Source organism: Malaya genurostris, chromosome 1 (assembly GCF_030247185.1).
Source record: "Malaya genurostris strain Urasoe2022 chromosome 1, Malgen_1.1, whole genome shotgun sequence".
Classification (NCBI taxonomy): Eukaryota; Metazoa; Arthropoda; class Insecta; order Diptera; family Culicidae; genus Malaya; species Malaya genurostris.
In genome coordinates, this window is record NC_080570.1 from 17,775,185 (window position 1) to 17,798,411 (window position 23,227).

Here is a 23,227-nt window from a genome sequence, read left to right on the forward strand (position 1 = left end):
TCAAACGCAACACTAAAGACTTTAACGACGTTTATTGTCTTAAGGCCGTTTACATTGCTCTAGTGCGCAGTATTCTAGAATACGGAGTTGTAATCTGGGCTCCATACCACAACGTTCACATCGACCGGATCGAACGAGTGCAGAAATGTTTTGTCCGATTCGCGCTTCGAAGACTTCCTTGGCTTAATCGGCTTCAGCTACCACGTTACGAAGATCGGTGTGTTCTCATCAACTTACCCACGCTGCAAAACCGGCGGATATTTCATCAACGACTTTTCGTTTTTGATTTGCTTAATAATAACATCGACTGCCCCACACTTCTGGCAAGGATTCATATCAATGTTCCGGGAAGATCTTTGCGAAGAATGGACTTCATACGACGATCAGCTCATCGCACACAGTATAGACAAAATAATCCAATGGATGTTTGCTGTAATCAATTCAATAGAGTTTATCATCTGTTTGATTTTACTATGAACAAAGACACATTTAAATCGAAAATATTGTTAAGTTAATGTTTTTAGACTAGATAGATAATAATAAGTCTGTGCGATAGTTTTTACTCTAATCGAAGACAAATAAATAATATACCAAACAACCTGTAGCTAGCTCCTATCCGGGTGAATTGTTTTACTTTAACGAAAAATATAATCAAAATGAAAATTTAGCATGATTTTCGAATCATTTGCAAGAAAGTTTCAGTATTTAGTAAATATGCTATGGCGACCAAAACACGTATGTTGTGTTTGTTGTTGAGAACGAAATCTGCTCACTTAGAGAAAACAATGCGCATCTCCTACGCATCGTTGACTTGCCGGTAATTATCTAAAAATCATTAGTTAGTGACCCCAAAATCCTAACAAAGTACGAATCCGATATTACTTTACGACTTGATGTGCTGTATAGTTGGCAACCCTAATTCTAACGCTAATCTAAGCCGTTAAATAATATTATTTATTGGACAGAAAACTGTCTAATTACAATGGCTATCAAACTTCCTGACTTTCAGTGTTTTGTTTGCTATTCTAAAGTCATTCAACGCCTTTGTCTGTCTTGAAAGTCTTGCAAAACGCACCCTCAACCTTCCGAAGCCAATTCAGGACGATCGCAAAAATCGTAAAAAAAACATGTAACCGATAACATTCATTCGTTTTCCAGCGCTTTTACGACGCTTTCGCCGGCTGAGTACGGAGCAACGGAACGATTCCATGTCAAGTTTATTCCCGAAAAACGAGAAAGCTGCCGAATTATATTGGCGAAATATAAAATATATACGAGTTTTTATTATCAGTCTGTCAACGACAACCGGAGCCTTCAAGAACAAGAATCCTCCCCCGTTCCTCGCCCTGGGTGGAACAGGCGCCAGTAACAATTCTAAGAATGGCACCGCTATGATAAGGACTCCGGTGGGGCGGTGCGGCAGTCCCATTGAGGCGGAAATCGCCGTCACGATAGAACAAGAAGTTGAAGGCGTCGCGAGTGTCGCGATGAGTTCATTAAAAGAAATGGAAAAAGTGTGAATTTATTGTACTTTCGCTTCCGATATAAATAAGTAGCCGGGTTCTTGTAGGCCAAGTAATCAGTTCCCACCTGCTGTTCGTTCTGGTATAGGGCCTACAAGTGGACGAGTTACTCAAGAGGGCTAGTTTCAATATAGTTTTTCAAGTGAAGTGAAGTAAACTAGTGATGGAAGGTCGATTGGTACTGGCACTGCTGGCTACGTGGCTGGCAATGGCCCAATCCGGGCTGATTCTGCGTGACGAAAACGAAGTGGACACCGAAGTGGCGGCCGAGGATGAGATCGATCTATCTCACCTGGGGTTGGCCATCTACGGTGAACCGGACGAGTCGGTGGGCGAACGTGTCAGTCAGTACAATCCGGAAACGGATACGATGAACCCGGAAGAACTGGGAACGTACGTCGACGGGGACATCTTGATAGCGAGACCGGCTGGACGGAATGGGCTGGCGGACAAAAGCACCCGGTGGCCGGGTGGTATTGTGCCCTTCGTCATCAGTGGAGGCTTCCGTGAGTGTTAATTTGATAGTTGTGTTGAGAGTGCAAAAGTCACTTGAAACCATTTCTAGTGTATGAGTTGGACAAAAAAACATTAGCCGGTTTTTTCAGTACATATATTTGTATCCAGTTTTGCATGCCTCATTCTCACCGTCTGTCGGCAGCGATGCCAATCTTTCGAATTTATCCGTAGATCTACGGATTTCTGTAGTTTCTATGGATGTACGGATAAACCATTTAAAACCTACGGATTTCGCAATTACTACAAAGTAATGCCATTTTTAATGAACGTGTAATGGCAATAATGATGAATTCTCCATACAAATTTGATATGTCATTACTTAGTAATAATGAAAAATGACATCAAGAAACTCTCGTATAAGGGTCGCTTTAGAGCTCCAATTTGTTAATTTTATGTAAATGTAAGCATGAGTACACTTGAAACACGGATTTACGGATTTGACCTCAGGGAAAAGTTGCATTACTGTCTGTCGCTCCAAATAGTTTGCATACAAAAGCCGCCTAAAAAACCACCTTAATTTCTATCAGGTTTTTTGCTTTGAATTTCGTTACTCGGTTTTTGCACTAAAGATGTTTTTACCGAGTTTTTCATTCAGAAATTCTAAACCCAGACAGGGGACACTAATCCAATATTTTGAATAGAACAACGCCTTTGTTTTCGATTTTGTTGTCCTTTCAAATGCGAGAAAAAAAGGACTTCAAGCACAATTTAGGAGCTGCAAATTTGGTATTTGAGATAGATAATAGAATTTTAATTCGAAACAATCGTATCTCCTTCAAGCCATTTTATTTTTTTATTTATTCGAACAGTCCTCCTGTCAAATTTAAAACATTGAAAACAAACGAGAACTCAGAACCATAGGGGTACTTCGTGATGAAAAGAAACGGATGAAGTACAATTCACACGTTATATCAGGTGGAAAATAGCTGTCATCTTCATGGAACGTTTTGTCGTGAATACGACTTACTTTACTATAGGGAGCCTTTTCAAAATTTACCCCCTTAGAGAGTGATAAGTTTTTGGTCGGGAATATCTCTTGTTGTAATCTAACGTATCAACATAATTTTTTCTACATGTCATCGTAAATATAAACAATTTATGATAACATTTTCAAATGTTTGGTATCAACGAGTATCAAATGACCAGTTTCCCTTCAAAGAATATATCTATTGCGTCATCCTTCTGCTGACCGTTTGCATTGGAGCAAAATACAACAAAAAATGGACAACGATGGGGAGCATTATGCAAAATCAGTTCTTCTAAGGGCTCCAAATGTTATCTAAAGAGCTAGAAAGATTGTGTCTTTGCAAAATCATCAGTTTTGTACAAATCTAGAATAATTTGATCAGCTTTGTGCACTTTTCGCAGTGCAGAATTCGTACTAAACGAGAGCAAATAAAGCCTGCATTTCTGCTTTGCGTTCGAGAAAAATGCTCCGAACAGTGTTTAATATCGTAGAGAATTCCACAATTGGGTCCTTCTGAACGCCAGAAACCAATCCCGTATAGATTTTTGATAGTTTATTTCACTGAAATATGCAGATCCGAAATTAAATAATCGACATCAAAATTCTACATGTTGCTGGGACCGCCCAGCGGCCAAAAGGTTACAAACGAAATCATGTAAAAACAATGCTCTTAACCAAAATTGGTTCAGTATGAAATCAATCGACGCTTAGAGTAGTTTTGTTGCGGGACGTTTGAAGAGCCAGCTTCGCTTCAAACAAGAGCGATTGTGTCATCCTGCTGCTGGCGGTTTGCATTGGAGAAATATACTACGAAAAGTGCACAACGATTGGATACATTATGCAAAACCAGCTCCAAATGTTGTCTAAAGATCTATGCAAAATTGTGTTGAAATTTGAAAATCGGAAGTGGAAATAATTTAATAAGTAATAATAGGTTTAGTGAAGGTTTACAGTCTGGTAGCTTCTAGTTAGAAAGTTTTTCTCGGCTCTTATTTAAGGGGTAAGACAACCATGGAACCTTAAAAAAATCAAATTTTTTGTGAGCCTAAAATTTTTTCGAAACCCTTTAGAATGAACAAATACGTTTCAAAATGGCTACTTAGCAATTTCTAAAACATTCAGGATAAAAGTCCCAAAGTTGATTTTGAATAAAAACAAATTTCTGAAATTACACCAGATCTGTACGTTTCATGCATTTCTAAGACATTTGGCATAACAAAATTTCGATTTCGGAAATCTCAAAATTTTGCTAGTCTCAAAGCCGATTTAAAAAATTTTATTTATAGTGAAATAAAAGTTCCTCTAATTTTCCATCTGTCCTAAGTTTGAAATAGGTAGCAATTTTGGTCGAATTCTACTACGTGATAAAAATTTACTGTCGAATGTCAAATTTTAACCAAAAGTTCACATCATTCACGAAATGGAAGAAAAATTTTCCAATGCAGCAACCGATTCTGGATGAATTTGGCATCTTACCCATTGGTGCTGTAATCTGTCGAAATTTGGTGAGAAACAGCGAACTAATTTGTTAATTCGTTTTCTTCTTCTCAGATTTTCGCGTTTTAGTTCTGATTTTTATTTTGATTCGAATTGATTTTTTATATAAATGTCTCAATCGAAAACATAAAGGCAAGTTTTTCCTTTAAATCCAACATAACTGAATGGAGATATAGATTAAAAAAGACAAACAAATGAAAACTCACAGGAAAAATGAGGTAAGCATATTGTATTTCGTTCTAATTTGATTACATCGATCGAATACGAAATTTTGCATTATGTATCTCGATCGAGTGCGAGTTTTTCACACGATAAGCATCACTCAATCAAAATACAGAATGAAAATTTTTCAATTCGATCGGAATAATTCGAATGGTCGAAATACAGTTTCTATTTGATTTTTTTTAATATTTTCAATTTTTGGCGGTTGTTCAAAGTGATTTTTCATGAAAAAATCCACCGTTTTGTAGCTGTCAAACTTCCTCAAAGTAACAAACAACGAAAAGAAAAACGTTGGGGTCTGGTTTTTTATATGTAGAAAGTGTGTGCAAAATTTGAACAAAAAATGGTGCAGTAGTTTTTGAATGACGATGGATACGAACTTTTAAAAGCTGATTTCGAAAAAAAAGCGTTTAAAGTTTTTTGTCTACAGAATCAATGGAAACTATTTATTACTCCAGGGAGCCCGTAGGGTCTAACATTTTCAAGCAATCCTATTTTGTCTTTTATAATTTATTATAATGAAACATTTCAACAATGTTTTGTCAAGTTTAGAAGTCTATCGAAGTAGAAATCTTGGGCCTGTGCGCCAAACTCTTGCTTCTTCGCAGAATGAGATAGCTATAGATAAAGGTCCATAACTTCCAGAGTTATGTTCCACTAGGCTTGAAAATTTCACAGAATATTCTTGATATCAAGGATGGCTTTTATCGTATCAAAGAACGTTCACTGGCAACTCTTCAACGATTGAATCAGTGCCATCAAAAGCAGCCCTTACTTAATATTGCAAATGAACATTGAAATATTGAGAGATGAGTTCATTGCACATATTTGACAGTTTTCTCTCTGGAGAGAAAGTATTGTCGGATTGATGAGCAGTTTTGATTTCTTGACAATATTTTCGTAAGCGACCCTTAATATTATTGTCAATACAAGGAGTATTGACAATACTTTTGATCGTGTAGTGGAAACTTCATCGGAATCATTTTACTATTGCCGCTTATTCTAACTATGTGCATATAATCTTTGTATAAGTTGTGTCTATGAAAATGTATGTGAATGCTCCACACAAGGGTTTTGAAATATTGCAACCTAGTATGAGAATCATCAAGTTGAATCATCGACTCGAAATTCCACACAGCAACGATCATTATCAGACTGTATATTTTTTCATGAGCCGTGAAATACTCAGAGTATGAAGTGGAGCGAAGGAATGTAGAAAAATTCTCTCGCGGTTCATGCATTGAGAGACTCGAGTAGCATCTTCTACCGGATTGAAAATGTTGTATACAATATAGATAGCAATATAGCACCTTCTGTCAAATTTTCGGCAATCACCAACACTGCTACTATAGGAAAATATAAAGAAAATAATAAATGATTTTTCAAAAGTGTTACACACTTAAATTGAATTACCGACCTCAGCTGTTCAAATCTCGGTAGGTGATTTTATCGGTAAAATTCACGTTTTATCACTGCGGTACCTTGAGGTACTGCTGTCAACAAATGTTCATTTGTGCTGATATATCAGTAGAATGGAAATATTCGGTAGTTCGGCTGTTCAAAACTCGTCAAAAGAGGCAAGAATTACCGAACGAAATTAAGTGTGTACACACTTAAATTGGATTACCGACCTCAGCTGTTCAAATCTCGGCAGGTGATTTTTTCGGTAAAATTCACGTTTTCTCACTGAGGTACTGCTGTCAATAAATGTTCATTTTTGCTGATATATCAGTAGAATGAGAATGTTCGGTAGTTCGGCTGTCCAAACTCGTCAAAAGAGACAAGAATTACCGAACGAAATTAAGTGTGTAGATCCTACCCGCCCCTTAAGCGAAAACTAACGTTTATTTATAATGGAGCATTATACTTGGTTTCTAGGGTAAAGTGTTATAATATGCTTCCCTTAAGAAAACATGGAGATATTTCCAAGTGTATTGATATATTTTCCTCGAGAATGTAAGTATTTCATTGCAATACGGATGAGGAACATAATTTTCAATGACTCCAATAGAAAAGATGAGAATTGATTGATATAACCACATTTTCCAAAACGGCCACATTCTTAGTTATTTTCGCTCGCCTCAGACATAATGCCCCAGCACCCGTAAAATATGTCTCACAACAAATCAGTGGCATGACACACAACAAAAGACATTTTATCCCACAACAATGATGCATTATGCTTCTTGAAATGTCCATAAAGTTACTGTTTTGAGATAATCAGTATGTCAAAGAAATGGTGGATAAAACATCTATTTAGTCGAAGCAAAACTTTACATCGGAAAGCTGCAAAATGAAATTTATAGTTTTTTCATACTTTCCTGCAAACGACAACCACCAAACTTGCATAGCAGAAAGATCCTACGAAAAGATAGTGTTAGTGATAAAACTTTGGTTCAGAAAAGTCTTCAATGCTTAAGAAATGAAAGGGGGCATTTTGGCTAGCAGGGGCGCTTTTTAAGACTTTCCCCTACTCTGAGTTTACTTTTATTGTACTATTGAATAAAGGAAAAAATCGTTACTACCGATATGAAAATTTTCGGAAGAACCCTCCTTTTCTTGGTTCCATTTTTCATTGACAGGTGTCGCTAGTCCGGTAAGCCAGTTTTCCGACAATGTGCCAAAAGGCACGCGAAATTTTAGTTGAACTGCTATGATTTGAAACGCCAGCGACATCCAATTGTAAATCCTTCCACACTTTCACGAAATCCCGGTTACAATGTTCCTCTGTTCTCGTCATTCTTCGCAGAGGCACACGAGATGCAGCTGATCGAGGATGCGTTCAACGAGTACCACAAAAAGACCTGCATCAAATTCCAGCCGCGTATGGGCGAAAAGGATTACATTTCGATTGAAAGTTCTAAGAGCGGTTGCTGGTCCAGTGTGGGCCGGATGGGAGGACGCCAGGAGGTCAACCTGCAGATCCCCGGTTGTACGACGAAGGTGGGCACAATCGTGCACGAGCTAATGCACGCGGTCGGATTCCTGCACGAGCAGAACCGTTCGGAACGGGACGATTGGGTCAAAATTCAGACGCAGAACATTCAACGTGGCACCGAGAACAACTTCGTCAAGGCCAAGAGTGGCACCACCGATGCGTTCGGAGTGAAGTACGACTACGGCAGTGTGATGCACTACTCAGCCACGGCTTTCTCGTCCAACGGACAACCGACGATCGTTGCTAAGGTGAGTCGAGGTGGTTTCGGAACTCTTGGAGGGTGGCAAACTGTTGGTTTTTTTATGTTTGTTGCACGTTTGTGATTTCTGTTTTTTTTTTTGGTTTTGTTGTTTTTTTTTCTCCCATATTTTCTTCCGTAGAAATCCTTCACCGGCACAATGGGACAACGGGAAGGTTTCAGCCAATTGGATCTGCAGAAGATCAATCTAATGTACAACTGCAAGTAGTCGGGTCGGGCGTTTGCTAACCGCCAACAGGAACAATCAAATGAAAATCGAACTACCTCAAACATATTTGTGTCTGTTTTTAACTATTAAGTATCCGTTTATGTTAAACCCCCAATAAAACATTCATCGTAACTATGAGAGCGAATCATTTCAAGGTTGGGAATGTATTTAACGCTTTTTTTGATACATTTGCTTTGGTTAAATTCACGCGTAAGCAATCAGCAGCACTTTAATGTTTACCGCACCCATACTCTGTGTTTTGTTATCTAACCACACACACCCCGCAGAGAACCGGCGGCAATCGGATGGGCCAACGGAATGGGTTTTCCCAGGGCGATATGGAAAAAATCAACCGAATGTACGGATGCACTGGAGTCACCGGAAGCACCGTGACCTCGTCGAAACCGACACGACCGGTCAGACCGGTTAAGAGACCGACTGGAAACGGAGCGACCGGAGCACAGGTTGTCGGTTTCATCGGCAATCTGATTGGAGCTGCCTTCGGAGATAATGAAACTACCAACGGCTTGCAGGAATAATCGATCGCGGGGTCCTTCCATCCCGTAACACATTCACCAAAGAGATCAAATCATTTTCTACCTCATTGAAACGGAACAAACTAATAAAATAATTGCTAAACTTTAAGATCAGTAAACCGATTGTTTCATTCTTTATTTTCGGTATCTTCTTCACAGTATCCGATAAGCGGCACCGCAATGGGCCAACGGGAGGGATTTTCACGTAGCGACATCGAGAAGATCAATCGGATGTACCGTTGCGGGGGTGATTCCGTCGAAACTGGACCACCGATCAGTTTACCGTATCCACCGTTCGGGTCGATTCCCGGTGGTCCGAATGGATACTATCCTCCTGCGCCGAATGGATTTCTGGGTGTCTATCCATATCCGTCTGGGGGAGCAGTTGTACCGCATACGTATGGTGGCTACCATCCGAAAGACGTCGAGGATGAGAAGGTATCGGATGTAGTTGAAGTAGATGTTTGAATAAATTCCTGATCGGATGTGGTCGAATTTTTCTTCTGCTGGTGATATCACAGAGATCGTGAAAAGAACTTACTTCTGTGTACAAAATTTCACGCTTCGTTAATTTATTCGACATCACTTGGGACTCTAGAGCCGTTGAGCATGTTATATCGATAAGAACATGTAACAGGTCCAGAATTCAGTTCCAAAATCCAGTTCCAGACTTCAGGTCTGGATTTTATTTTCAAAATCCAGGTCAAATATTCCGTTGCTGAATTCAGTCCTAGAATTGAGTTCTTGAATCCAGGTCTCGAAATCAGTTCCCAAATTTGGTTTCAAAATTTAGAATACATAGTCAGATTTAAATTGTGAAAGTAAGCGAATCTATAACTAAACTATTAATTAGAGAGAGATCTGTTGTATCTGTTCGACAGATTGACTTCAAGAGTAAAATGAAATTAGGAGCATTCGCTTCGAGTTTTCGCGTCGCTATAACAGCAGTATAAATCAATTTTCAAACTACTTTTTCTGCGGTACCGCTTCTTATACCATGTTCACATTAGCGCTGATATCACTTGATATACCGAGATGATATGCATATCATGTCGAAGTGTTCACATATGATCGAAATGATATCGTTTGACAATCAAGTTGTCATATTGAATGTTCTCATTAGAAATAAGATCAATAAAATTACTTTTCTCTATTAAAATTAAATCAATAGTTGAAGTTTTGCATTTTATGGTCTCCGAACGCCAGTATTCGTTGAAAAATTCGAAATTATAATGATTGTTTATTGTCACTCTCGAAGTGACGTTCATAAATGAGTGCGTTCAATGCCATTATCCGTGTTGCTAGTTGCGATTTTTGACAACTCGACATGATATCGTACATGATATCCCGGATATCATGCCAAAATGATAATACGCGTTAACATCAAATTGTATGGGATATCAAGTGATATCGCACATGATATCATCGGATATCGAGTATATCCGTATATCACTTGATATCAGCGCTAATGTGAACATACCATTAAATCGATTTCATCACAATCCATTGGTTGAAAGACGAGTAGTCGGAAAAATAAAATGGTGACTCTACTAAAGAGAAGACTATTGGAACAATAGCCTTAGAATGGAATATTAATTCATTCAATTATATTGTCCTATTTATTTCAATAAACCAATCGATTGCCAAAAATATCTCATTGCTAGGTGGATAACGCATGTTTTTTTTCTTACAGGGATTAATTCGCAGGTGCACACTCGAAATAATAATCATGTTATAGTTACGTGAAAAGTTATGTGAATATTTTCCACCCTACTACATGTAGGTTTTAATGGACTGGCATTTAAAAGCTGTTTAGTCCAGTAAAAGTTACGTGTTTCATAGGTAAAATGTAATGTACTTTTCATATCACATTTACCTATCAGTTCATATCCAATTTAGATACCAGAGAATTACTATTTTATATATTGGTTGAAGTCAAAAGGGGGATATTTACGATTTGTATACAAATCTATGAAATGAAAAGTACCATGAAAAATAAAACATTTATTTCAGAAAATTAGCATAGAATTTCAATTGGCACATTGTCGCAAAGTTGATTTACCGGTAGCGACACCTGCCAATGAAAAATGGAACCAAGAAAAGGAGGATTCTTTCGGAAATTTTCATATCGGCAGTAGTGATTTGCAACGATTTTATCGTTAATTTAAGAGTACAAATAAATATCAGCAATAAAAATACACTCGGAGTAGAAGATAATCGATTTCAAAGTGATTACTACTACTTTTTTTAGTGTAAACTATGTGTGAAATTGGGTAAGGTTAGGTTTTTTCGAATTAACATTTTTTTAAACAGAAACCAGTATAATGTTGATTTCTCGAGTACTAGAATGCATAGCGATCCAGTACTATATATTTTGGATGCTTTATTTGTTATTTCCAGGCATTTGAAAACTGCTATCAAACCAAGTTTAATGCTCTATTCTGCATAAACGGTAGATTTCGCACAATGAACTATGATCAACATTTCCACCTCAGAGTAAAAACTTTTTCTTCAACTTCTACTATGATTATTCAAATGAATTTGCCAGTTTTCATAAGAAATCGTTGAAAAGGTGGAGTAATTAGAAATTATTCTACCGATTTGACTGCTCTAGCTGAAAGTATCATCTCTAAACAAGATATGCTGATATCTCAGTAAAGCGCGTACTTTTGCCAAAGCTTGGCATAATATAATACTGAACTTGTCGTTAATCATTAACAAATATACCGAAATCAGCAAATTCGTTTGCCGAGATTTCGATCAGTGAGTTAGCTTTTAATAAACTCGGTGAGGCATTTGTCACCTAATGTCTCTTTTCGATTTTGCAAAAAATTTGCTTTAGGCGTGATCTTTTCTTTTTTGTGTGCTAGAATCAAATGAACGTAATGAAACACCCTCTTTATATAACCTGTGACCTATTTTTAACACAATAATAAAGAAAAATCCATTCCACGTTCGGTTACTGATGACTCGGTAATTCATGATTCAATCCTGATCGCTTTTGCCGAACAAACAGTAAAATTTCTGCTGACATGTTCGGTTATAATTGACAGTTAATAAATTTAGGATTGCCGAGATTCTCAGTAATTATACATTTTGCCGAGACGATTACCGAGCACTCGTCTGTGCAAATCTCGGCATTGTTTACCGAGATTTAGCAATAAAATTTAAGTGTGTGCACACTTAAATTGAATTACCGATCTCAACTGTTCAAACCTAGATAGCTGATTTTTTCAGTAAAAATAAACTTTCATCACAGCAGTACCTTGAAGTACTGCTGTCAACATGTTTTTATTGTGCTGATATATCAGTAGAATAAAAATGTTCGGTAGTTTGACTGTTCTAAACTTGTCAAAAGATGGAAAAATTACCGAACGAAGTTTAGTGTGTAGGAAGTGTAAGTTAGAATTAGGTTTTTTACCGTCACTACTAACCTCAATCGGATGAACACATTTTGACAGTTCAGCAGTACTGTTTGTAAACAGAAATTTCTTTTGTTTGTTTATTGACCAATTGGATCAGACCATTTACGGTCCGTATCGCCTAAATAAAGTTTTAAAACATTTGTTCACGATTGAATACGGTTCGTTTTTGATATTTATTGAATAAAAGTGACTAGTTGCAAAGTGTAAAGATGATTGTTTTAGATGTGCTCTTCGATTTTTGTTTAAGCTTGTTTGTAAACAGTACCGCTGAACTGTCAAGTATGAATACTGGTTCATTTGTGTCGTCACGATAAAAAACCTAATAAAAATTAGGTTTTGCACAAATATGACATAACCTCACAAAAATGAACAGAATGAACTTTTTTTGACAGTCGACGTGTACTTGTTTACAGTTTAAAAGTTGATCAGCAACTAGTAACTTTCATTTAATAAATATCAAAAACGAACCGTATTCAATCGTGAACAAATGTTTTGAAATTTTATTTAAGCGATACGGACCGTAAATGGACTGATCCAATTTGTCAATAAACAAACAAAATAAATTTCTGTTTACAAACAGTACTGCTGGACTGTCAAAAAGTGTTCATCAGATTGAGGTTAGCAGTGACGGTAAAAAACCTAATTAGGTTTTGCACGATGACCACTCGAATGAACTACCAATGAACTGTCGATGAATCAAGTTCACCTTTTGACAGCTATCAGTTTGTTTGTTTACATATCTATTAACACGTATTCAAATTGGAATGAACGCAATGAACACATAAACAAACCACTGATAGCTGTCAAAATTGATTCATTTTGTTCATTTTTGTGAGGTTACGTTATGTTCGTGCAAAACCTAATAAGGTTTTGCACGATGACGACGCAAATGAACTGCCGATGAATCAAGTTCATCTTTGACAGTTGCCGTGTATTTGTTTTGTTTTGTGACTGCAAGTTAAAAATTGAAAAAAAATGACGAAATATTGCCTGTTAAAAACGTATTCCACAGTGAAAATAACTAAAAAGATTGCCCTGTATGTGTTTCCAGCATCAAGGAGCGATATATGTATGAATCTGTTGAGTGTGAGGCGACTTGCAAATTTTACATTCAAACGATGAATCTCTGATCAACTTTTAAACTGTAAACAAGTACACGTCGACTGTCAAAAAAAGTTCATTCTGTTCATTTTTGTGAGGTTATGTCATATTTGTGCAAAACCTAATTTTTATTAGGTTTTTTATCGTGACGACACAAATGAACCAGTATTCATACTTGACAGTTCAGCGGTACTGTTTACAAACAAGCATAAACAAAAATCGAAGAGCACATCTAAAACAATCATCTTTACACTTTGCAACTAGTCACTTTTATTTAATGAATATCAAAAACGAACCGTATTCAAAAGTGAACAAATGTTTTAAAACTTTATTTAGGCGATATGGACCGTAAATGGTCTGATCCAATTTGTCAATAAACAAACAAAAGAAATTTCTGTTTACAAACAATACTGCTGAACTGTCAAAATGTGTCCATCCGATTGAGGTTAGCAGTGACGGTAAAAAACCTAATCGTGACGTCACAAATGAAAAAGAATTCATTCTTGAAAGTTCAGCGGTACTGTTTACAAACACGCTTAAACAAAAATCGAAGAACACATCTCAAACAATCATCTTTACACTTTGCAACTAGTGACTTTTATTTAATAAATCTCAAAAACAAACCGTATCGAATCGTGAACAAATGTTTTAAAAATCTATTTAGGCGATATGGATCGTAAATGGTCTCATTCAATTTGTCAACAGACAAACAAAAGCATCTATGTTTACAAACAGTACTGCTGAACTGTCAAAATGTGTTCATTTGATTGAGGTTAGCAGTGATGGTAAAAAACCTAGTTGAGAGCAAGCTGCAACACCAGACGAGAGCAAACGAGAAGCGATACAGACAGACGGAGAAACAGACTAAACTCGGTTTCTCGTAGCAAAATATGCAACAGGATCATGGATCGAGTGATCCATGGAGTATCGGAACATCAATGCGAGACCTTCCCTGACATCTTCCGTACTTCTCAGCGATCTCTACGCTCGACTAGTCTACTACAACCTAGGTTCCATCGTACTACATTCGAACTCCATGGACCAATAACCGCATGTATTCGATCTTTTCCCAGTTGAGCACCTGTTCGAATTTGGTGAACCATCCCTTTTAAATTGACCGTTTGTACCTCGTGTTATTCATTAAGACTACTATTCGTCAGATAAATTATTTTAACAAATAGATACTGTGATACTTTCGGATGAATGAAAATCTTCACGTGCACGTCCTGTCACAGTGATACACATAGTGAAAAAATTATTTCTTTCAAGAAATAAAAAACTGCTGGACTATCCGTCCAATTTGGTGTCTAAAATACAACTGATTTATTTACAAATTTTTGATTAGTTTACATTTTTCTTATGTCTATGTTAGTTCTTTAATCTATACATTTTCCTCTCATTTGAGAGTTTTCCGAATAACAAAATAGATGTGTGCGTGAGATTTACTCAAAATTTACCAAAGCAAAAGGAGAATCCAAAATTAAGCGAAGAGTGGAAATAGAGAGCGATTCTCTTCTCACCACTCGATCAAGGATCTAAGTGGTGAATATAGCTTACGCATAGGCGAATAGAAACATAACGAATCTATGCCGTAAAGGAATAAACATTGAATTCTGTTTATCCTGCATTGAGGATAAGATTTGGTCCTTTTTTTATTGCCCCAATTTCAACATGAAGGCGGTCTAGTCGATAAATATACAACCGACGTCTCCGTCTAAGTCTAGACCACATGTTCGTTTCCTTGGTTTACAAATCATTTTGAGATTAAAATTTATTGGTTTAGGTTATTGTAAACAAGCTCAAATTCATCCTCGTAATCTACACCGGACCCCGTAAATCAACTATGTAGATTTACAAACAAAATAGGACCTCCGGACCCCGTGAAAAAATTTCCTTGGAAATTAAGTCGGTTAATTTGATCTTTCATCCACAATAATTCTAGGGTAGTAATGAGCTGGTGGCTGTCTAAGCTCGTTAGTTTCAATTTCAAGATTTTTTATCTCTCTGGCTGAATTCGAAAGATCATCGTTCACCTCTTTTCGTTGTTTTTTTATAGCATTTCTATGAGATAGAAATGTCGTCAATGAATCCCAAAACGACGCTAATAATTGCCATCCAAGACCGTAGATGTCATATAATATTTTTCCGTGCATAATAGTGTCGAAAACAAATTTTATTATTCGTCCAATCATATAAATTCCTATGAATGTTGATGTTACATTTCCTATCCAATTTGACCATGAAATGAACTTTTTCCAATATTTATTTAAAACATTTTCGATTATCTTTTCTGATACTAATGCATCGAAACTGAATCCCTGATAATTTGGGTGTTGTCCCGATAAGACTTTATGTAAAATGGTTGAGGCTATTCTCCTATCTCCTTGCTCATAAATCATATTTCGCATTTTATCAATGCTGTCTGAATCATAAACGCCACTCTCCATTAAACTCGGAAGTGGGGTGTATGACCACGTAGTTATTATGTCAGTGGTTAATTTGTTGGGTGATGTGGTCTCTCTAAGACGTCCGTCTGTAGTGTACCATCGATTTCCAAATCTGAATTTTGCTGGGAGTATAGGGGTGCAATCAATTTCAGTACCTCTTTTTTGCAATATACGAGTTACTGGAGTCAAAAACATCGTTGCATTATTATAATTGACTGGTATCTCTTGGTAGCATCTCTCAGATGTTCGATAGGTTACATAAACCGGTTTACATTCCAGTATGTGAAGCACTTCTCCAGCTACAACTGCTGTGTACCCAGGCTGCTTTACAATACTATTAACAAATTCTGTGGGATTCAATCTTGCTAGAGTTAGCTTTGTTTCCATCATGGCTTTATCAATTTTACACATTTCAGTCATAATGGTTCCATAAACATCGTCCAGTTTTTGACCAATATAATTTTCCACCAACGTGATTTTTGAATTAAAATATGTAAAAATATCATAATTCTTACTTGTCGGTTTACGCTTAAAAGGAGACCTGAATTCAGCTTCCTCTAATATCAGAATGCGAGGATGATCTGTTTTGTAACCAGTATATCCGCAAATTTTCGTCACATCTCTTGTTTTTATTGAAAATAAATGCGTATTTGAAATAGTTGTATATATAGCGTTAAATTTTCCTCCAACTTTATGTGCATTATTATCTAAAGTTTTATTAACTATACCTTCATATATTACCTCAAACTCTGTATCTTCGCACCTTTCCTTCAGATTTATATCCCAAGTTAAATACCCATCTTCAGAATCTAAACATTTTCCATGGGTATAAATACACACTAATCCATTTCGCAATTTTATTTCATTATTTTCAATATCAATTGTTGCCATATAGTCGCGCAATGTTATTTCGTATTCATAGTAAACTAATGCATTAGTCCACGTATAAAACGGTGTTCTATAAGTTCCTCCATCGCAAGTGCTACCTTTTACATTTCCTATAATAAGAGCTTCTCCCCGTGTAGTTCCATTTCGTTTTAATTCTCTCAAGTTATAATCATGTGCAAGATTTAAGGAATTCAATAAATGAGCTCTTCTGCACTCATCCGGAGTAAATTCCTTTACTATATAGGCATACCCGTGTTCATAATCAGAGGTATGCGAGTGCATGCCACAATGACGAATTGATCTTTTAATTATGACCTTACACTGAAATACTTGCGTTGTGCCTTTCGAATTTCTTTGAAGGACTTGAATTGGAACTTCCTGTGTTGATAAATTTTTGCTAGTTGGTAGACATGAGGCTACATCTAATAGCGAATAAGATGTTAAGTTTACTTCAGCGTTGGTGCAATCGTATGCAATGAACCCATTCGAAACTGCTCCAAATGCTTGGCAAATGAGCAGTAATAATAATAGTATATTCAAACATAAGTTATTCAATGAAGTAAACCCTGTACTGCTTTGTATTTCTAAAGTTGGTTTCTTTGAATTATTTTTTAATTTATTTTCATCGTATATAATACGTTTGGGTTTGACATCCTGATTAATGTAATTCACTGTATTTGAGGACTCGCTAATTTGAGTTTTGGCGGATGACTCTTGTTCATCCGCACTACTGGTCCTTTTAACGTCTAAAACGGTTAATTTAATAACTGGTCTTATTAAATCACCTTTCTCTGTTTTAATCTTTACAGATCTTATAATTCCATCTTTGCCTGGCCTGACAGCGAGAACCAGGCCTTTGATCCATTTTCCTCTTTTTTCCTCATTCGGGAAAATAACTAAGTCGCCTACTTTAATCGGCGTCACGGAATTTAACCATTTTTGTCTCTTAGTCAAAGAGGGCACATATTCCTTCAACCAGCGATCCCAGTACAGTTTAGCTAATTGTTGCGACCTTTTCCAATGTTGTCGGAGACCTTCTGAATTTGAAATATCATTTATAGCAGGCTCCGCATCTCCAGCGCATCCTAACAAAAAGTGATGTGGAGTTAACACTTCGTCATCTTCCGTTTCTAACGGTATGTGAGTTAATGGACGACTGTTTATAATAAATTCAATTTCAGCAAATAACCCTCTGAGCACATTTTCAGGTAGAGTATGTTGAACAAATTTCAATATACTTTTCACCTCCTTTACCATCCTTTCCCATACTCCTCCGAAATGAGGTGCGGATGGAGGATTGAAGTGCCATTCAATTCCATCGCCTGCTAATCTTTGTTTTATTCTTTTAAGATCATTGTTCGCCCCAATAAAATTCGTTCCGTTATCACTAAACATATAGGTTATTTTGCCTCTTCTACATTGCATATTTTTGAGATATATCATAAATTCATCGGTACTAAGTGAGTTTGCCAAATCCAAATACACAGCACGTGTGTTCAGACAAGTAAATAACACTTCCCAGCGTTTTTCTTGTCTTCTACCAATGGATACATGAAGTGGACCAAAATAGTCCACACCAGTATAAGTAAATGGTTTCAAATTAGGTATCATTCTGTAGCTGGGTAAAGCAGCCATCATAGGAGGTTGGGGCTGAGCAGATAGATTCTTACATAGCTGACATGACTTTTTTATCCGCTTCATGGAGGCTCTAACGTCTATTACCCAAAATTTTTGTCGTACCGAAGCAATGGCGGCATCCATCTTTAGGTGAAAGAACTTTTCATGATAGAATTTAAGAATCAGATTCGTAACGTGATGTTTTTTCGGTAATATTGCGGGGTGCTTTGCCGTATATGAACATGCTTCCGCATTTCCTATACGTCCTTTACATCGCATAATGCCATTATCATCCATAAATGGCGTTAGATTTTTAAGTGAGCTTTTTTCACTTATTTGAAGATTTAGATACAATTTAGACATTTCTGATGGAAACGACTCCCATTGTGCCTTTCTTATAAGAAGTATTTCTGCTTCATCAAATTTCTTCTTTGATAAACAATTTGTGTGTGGCTCAACCTTTATTTTTGAATAGAGCCGATCTAAATAATTCAATGCTAAACAAATTGACCTTTTCAATCTTTTCCAGTCTGAACACCAGTCGATGTTGATGTTCCTAAATTTAGGTATTTCAACCCTTTGTAATGTTTGTATAGGTTTCAGTTCTTCGGTGGTAGTTAATCTTATATTCGATTTAGGCCAAGATAATTCATCGCTTTTCAGATATATCGGTCCATCCTTCCATTTAGAATTGAACCTTATGAATTTAGTTGCTTCATCAGCCGGGTTATTTTTTGTATCAACCCATCGCCACTGGGACACGGTTGTACTGTCTAATATTTCGCTAATTCTTAGCCCTACAAACTGTTTGTATATTCTGGCTTCGGATTGAATCCAAGCCAGTACCGTTGTAGAGTCCGTCCAATAAGTCACATTGTCTATAGGAAGTCTTAACTCTTTAATTATCGTTTGTGCCAATCTCGTACCGAGAACAGCAGCTTGTAGCTCCAGGCGTGGAATCGAGATCATTTTTGTAGGTGCGACTCTTGCCTTTGCTGCAATCAGGCATACATCTATGAAGTCCTCACACGTTGTTCTTAAATAAACCACAGATGCATATGCTTTATCTGACGCATCCGTGAATACATGTATCTCACGAGCCTTGACGTGTTTTGCCTTGGAATAGCATCTAGGGAACTTAACATCCTTTAGTGCTTCTAGGCGTGTTTTCCAGTCAAGCCATTTTTTACATAATTGTTCGGGAATTTTTTCATCCCAATCAATTCCTTGTTTCCATAATTCCTGCATCAATATTCTTCCTTCTATAGTAACATTTGATATCAGACCCAATGGATCGTACACGCTCATCGTGATGGATAGTACCTCTCTTTTGGTTGGCTGTACTGGTAATTCTTCTATCTTAGTTTTATAATGAATAGTATCCATCTAAGTATCCCAAAACACTCCAAGTACTTTTTCATAAAGTTGATTATCATCTCCCAGTGAAATTTCCTTTGCCGGTGAAACGTGTGTGTTTGGAATAGAGGCTAATAACTCTGATGAGTTTGAAACAAAGTTCCGTATATTAAAATGAGCGTTAGAGTGTATTTTTATTACATTTGAAATAACATCCTTCGCTTCAACCATAGAAGAAAAACTGTCTAAGTAATCATCTACGTAATGATTTTCGATGATAGCTTTGACGGCAATTGGGTGCTGTTGCTCAAATTTTACAGCATTTTTATTTTTTACAAATTGAGCACATGCAGGAGAACATGTTGCCCCAAAAGTCATAACCTTCATTTCATATATATCAATATCCTGATTCTCGGATTCCCGGAAAACAAGTCTTTGTGACCTTTGGTCTTCCTTTCTTATTTTTACTTGGTGAAACATTTCTTGAATGTCACCCGATATCGCGAATTCGTTTTCTCTAAACCGAATCAAAACTCCGATCAGACTCGCATTCATATCTGGACCTGAAAGGAGTTTTGAATTTAGAGAGATGTCATTTACCTTGGCCGCAGCATCAAACACCAATCTGAGTTTTGGAGGTTGTTTATTTGCATTTATTACAGAAAAGTGAGGTATGTAATTTATCCTCTTAGAATCATTTCTTATTTCTGCCGGAGTTAACCTTTGAATATAACCCTTTGATTCATATTCCCTAAACTTGTTTGTGTACCAAACTCGCATCGAAGGATTATTTTTCATTTTTCTTTCTTGTATTTTTAGTCTGCTTACTGCAGCGTTATAATTTTCTGGAAATTCTACTTCATCTTCCTTCCATAAAAGCCCAATCTCATACTGGCCATTTTCATATCTTAAAGTATTTTCCATAATACTTAGTGCTCTTTCTTCATGTTTCGATACAAGAGGTTTATTTGTAAATTTTACCCCCATATCTTCAATAGAAAAATAATTATGCATCATTTTCGCTATAGAGGTTTCCTCTTTATTCAATTCTTGATGCATGGCTACGGTATGGGTATTACTTGGTTCGCCTGTTTTTCTTCCATACAATACCCACCCTAGTCTTGTTTTGTTGGCAATAGGTTCGTTAAATCTGCCAGATTTAGATTCAAAACTCTGAATCATGTAGGCATGAGGTAAACCAATTAGTAATTTTGGTTTGCCATCTTTATATCCTTCCAACTCCAAGTCGGATAAATAAGGATACCGTTTCTTTAAGTCTGCAATATTAATCGATTGAGACGGTAAACACATCTTCTCTATTGTCCGTACATTTCTTAACATGTAGGATCGATTGCTAGATCCGGTTATACGCACCGAGACCTCTTCACTTTCTTCATCCTCTTGTATTTCACCATTTGTCCAAGTAAGGGACAATGGCCTTTTTTTACCCGCCAAATTAATATCGTTTTTGACTTCATTCAATAGTAAACTTATAGATGATCCCAAATCAAAAAATGCAAGAATTTTAGTTCTTGATTTTCCGTTACTTAACGTAACTGGAATTATTTGATAATAAACTCCATTATCTATTTTATTATGATGATTAATCTGATTATTGATATCTGGAGCATTATTATCCCTGTTCGAAATTTGTTTAAAATTTTCATGCAATGCGGGGTGATGATTCTGTTTACAATTTCCGATATTGCATTGCCGAGTAAATTTACAATCTTTCTTAAAGTGATTGGAAAAATTGCAGCAACCGAAACAAATTTTATTTTTTGATAAAATTTCCTTTCGATCTTTAACGCTCATCTTCTTAAAGACCGAACATTCCGTAGTTTTGTGATTTAGATCACAAGTAAAACATTTATATCTTTTTTGTTTGTTGTTAAATTTACCATCTAATTGAGCGAATACACGTTCTTAAGTTTTGGGGTTTATTGTTTTTTCTCTTTTTTCAGATTGCAACATCGTCGCAAGCCTTTTATGTGGAATCAGCCAATTACAGAATATTTCTAAGCTGGGTGGACTATAGACAGAATCATCTTCCTCCCTATCAATTTCATGCTTCAACCATTGTTGATGAAGATTGGTAGGAAGTTTGGCTGATAAATCTTTGATCAATCTTTGATCCTTAAGATAATCAATTTGATTTAAAGCTTTAATATTTATTACTAGGTTTTCGACTGCTGTAATAAATTCGATCATTGTTTTGGGGATGTCGAAAGTCGGACTTTTAATTGTAAGCACGTCTTTCAGTAACCCTTCATAAATTTGGCGAACACTACCAAATTGTTGTTTTAAAACTTCCATTATTTTTGGAACGTTTCGTTGATCTAACAACAAAGGATCAACTAATTTTAGGGCATCCCCTTTTAAATGTTTTTGGAGTCTAGAAAGATTTTCTAGATCCGAAAACTCACCTGCCTTTGTAGTTTCTTCAAAGGTGGTTTTAAATTTAGGCCATACTTAATATGACCCATCAAAGTATGGTAGTTCCATCATAGATTGTCTCGCTATGATTTTTATTAATTTTTCAGAGGAATCCACTCCTCTGTTTGAATCACTCACACCAGATGGACCCGGTAGAATGAATTCATTTTTAAATGAACTAAGCATCTCCGAAATTACATTTCGTTGTGCTTTGAACATTTCATTCGTTGTAAATTTAATGACCTCTTTCTGGGCCGTTATCATTTCATTGGTAGAAGTGCAAATTGCTTCTCTTTGCGCTTCTACCATTCCCTTGGAGCCTTCCAACTCTAGGGCTTTCAATTTTTTATACAAATGAGAACATTTTGGACAACTCCAATAGTCTCGTTTTTTTGGTAAATTCTCGAGTTTTACGCATCGTTGGTGTAACCAACGATCGCACTCATCACAACACACCATTGCATCATCATTATCTGGTTTGTCGCAAAGTGGACAGTGACCATTTTCGTTTTTCTTATATAAAAAAGTATCCATTTACTTGCCTTAAAATTTCCGCTCCGCTGCCGGTTGGGTTTGCACCAGCCTTGTTGAGCCGGTAATTTTCCAACTGTCCGTTGGAGAGTTTAGGTTGCCGACAGTCCGTCGGATTCAATCACCAGCGTCTGTGCCGGTTGATCACCAGCCTTGTTGAGCCGGTAATTTTCCAACTGTCCGTTGGAGAGTTTAGGTTGCCGACAGTCCGTCGGATTCGATCACCAGCGTCTGTGCCGGTTGTTTACCAGCCGTGTTGAGCCGGTAATTTTCCAACTGTCCGTTGGATAGTTTAGGTTGCCGACAGTCCGTCGGATTCGATCACCAGCGTCTGTGCCGGTTGTTCACCAGCCTTGTTGAGCCGGTAATTTTCCAACTGTCCGTTGGAGAGTTTAGGTTGCCGACAGTCCGTCGGATTCGATCACCAGCGTCTGCGCCGGTTGTTCACCAGCCTTGTTGAGCCGGTAATTTTCCAACTGTCCGTTGGAGAGTTTAGGTTGCGCACAGTCCGTCGGATTCGATCACCAGCGTCTGCGCCGGTTGTTCACCAGCCTTGTTGAGCCGGTAATTTTCCAACTATCCGTTGGAGATTATAGATTGCCGACCGTCCGTCGGATTAAAAACTTCTGACAGTCCGTCGGTTCACCAGCTCCGTTGCCGGTTTGGTTTGCACCAGCCTTATTTAGCCGGTAATTTTCCAACTATCCGTTGGAAATTTTAGATTGCCGACCGTCCGTCGGATTAAAAACTTGATAGCTTG

General features: G+C 37.0%; 1 protein-coding gene across 1 annotated transcript; it reads left to right on the forward strand.

Moving 5' to 3' along the window:
* Positions 1–1,163: 1,163 nt before the first annotated feature.
* On the forward strand, positions 1,164–9,134 carry LOC131425951 (low choriolytic enzyme). Its single transcript, XM_058588325.1, has 3 exons — positions 1,164–2,029; positions 7,475–7,911; positions 8,826–9,134. The coding sequence occupies exons 1-3, from the start codon at positions 1,687–1,689 to the stop codon at positions 9,132–9,134; spliced, it is 1,089 nt and encodes a 362-aa protein (XP_058444308.1). The 5' UTR covers positions 1,164–1,686.
* Positions 9,135–23,227: the final 14,093 nt, after the last annotated feature.

Excerpts from the sequence above, each read along its gene's own strand:
- LOC131425951 (XM_058588325.1), top strand. The coding sequence starts at position 1,687 with ATGGAAGGTCGATTGGTACTGGCACTGCTGGCTACGTGGCTGGCAATG. Across the intron at positions 2,030-7,474 it reads CGTCATCAGTGGAGGCTTCC|AGGCACACGAGATGCAGCTG; the intron begins GTGAGTGTTAAT and ends CATTCTTCGCAG. Across the intron at positions 7,912-8,825 it reads AACCGACGATCGTTGCTAAG|TATCCGATAAGCGGCACCGC; the intron begins GTGAGTCGAGGT and ends TCTTCTTCACAG.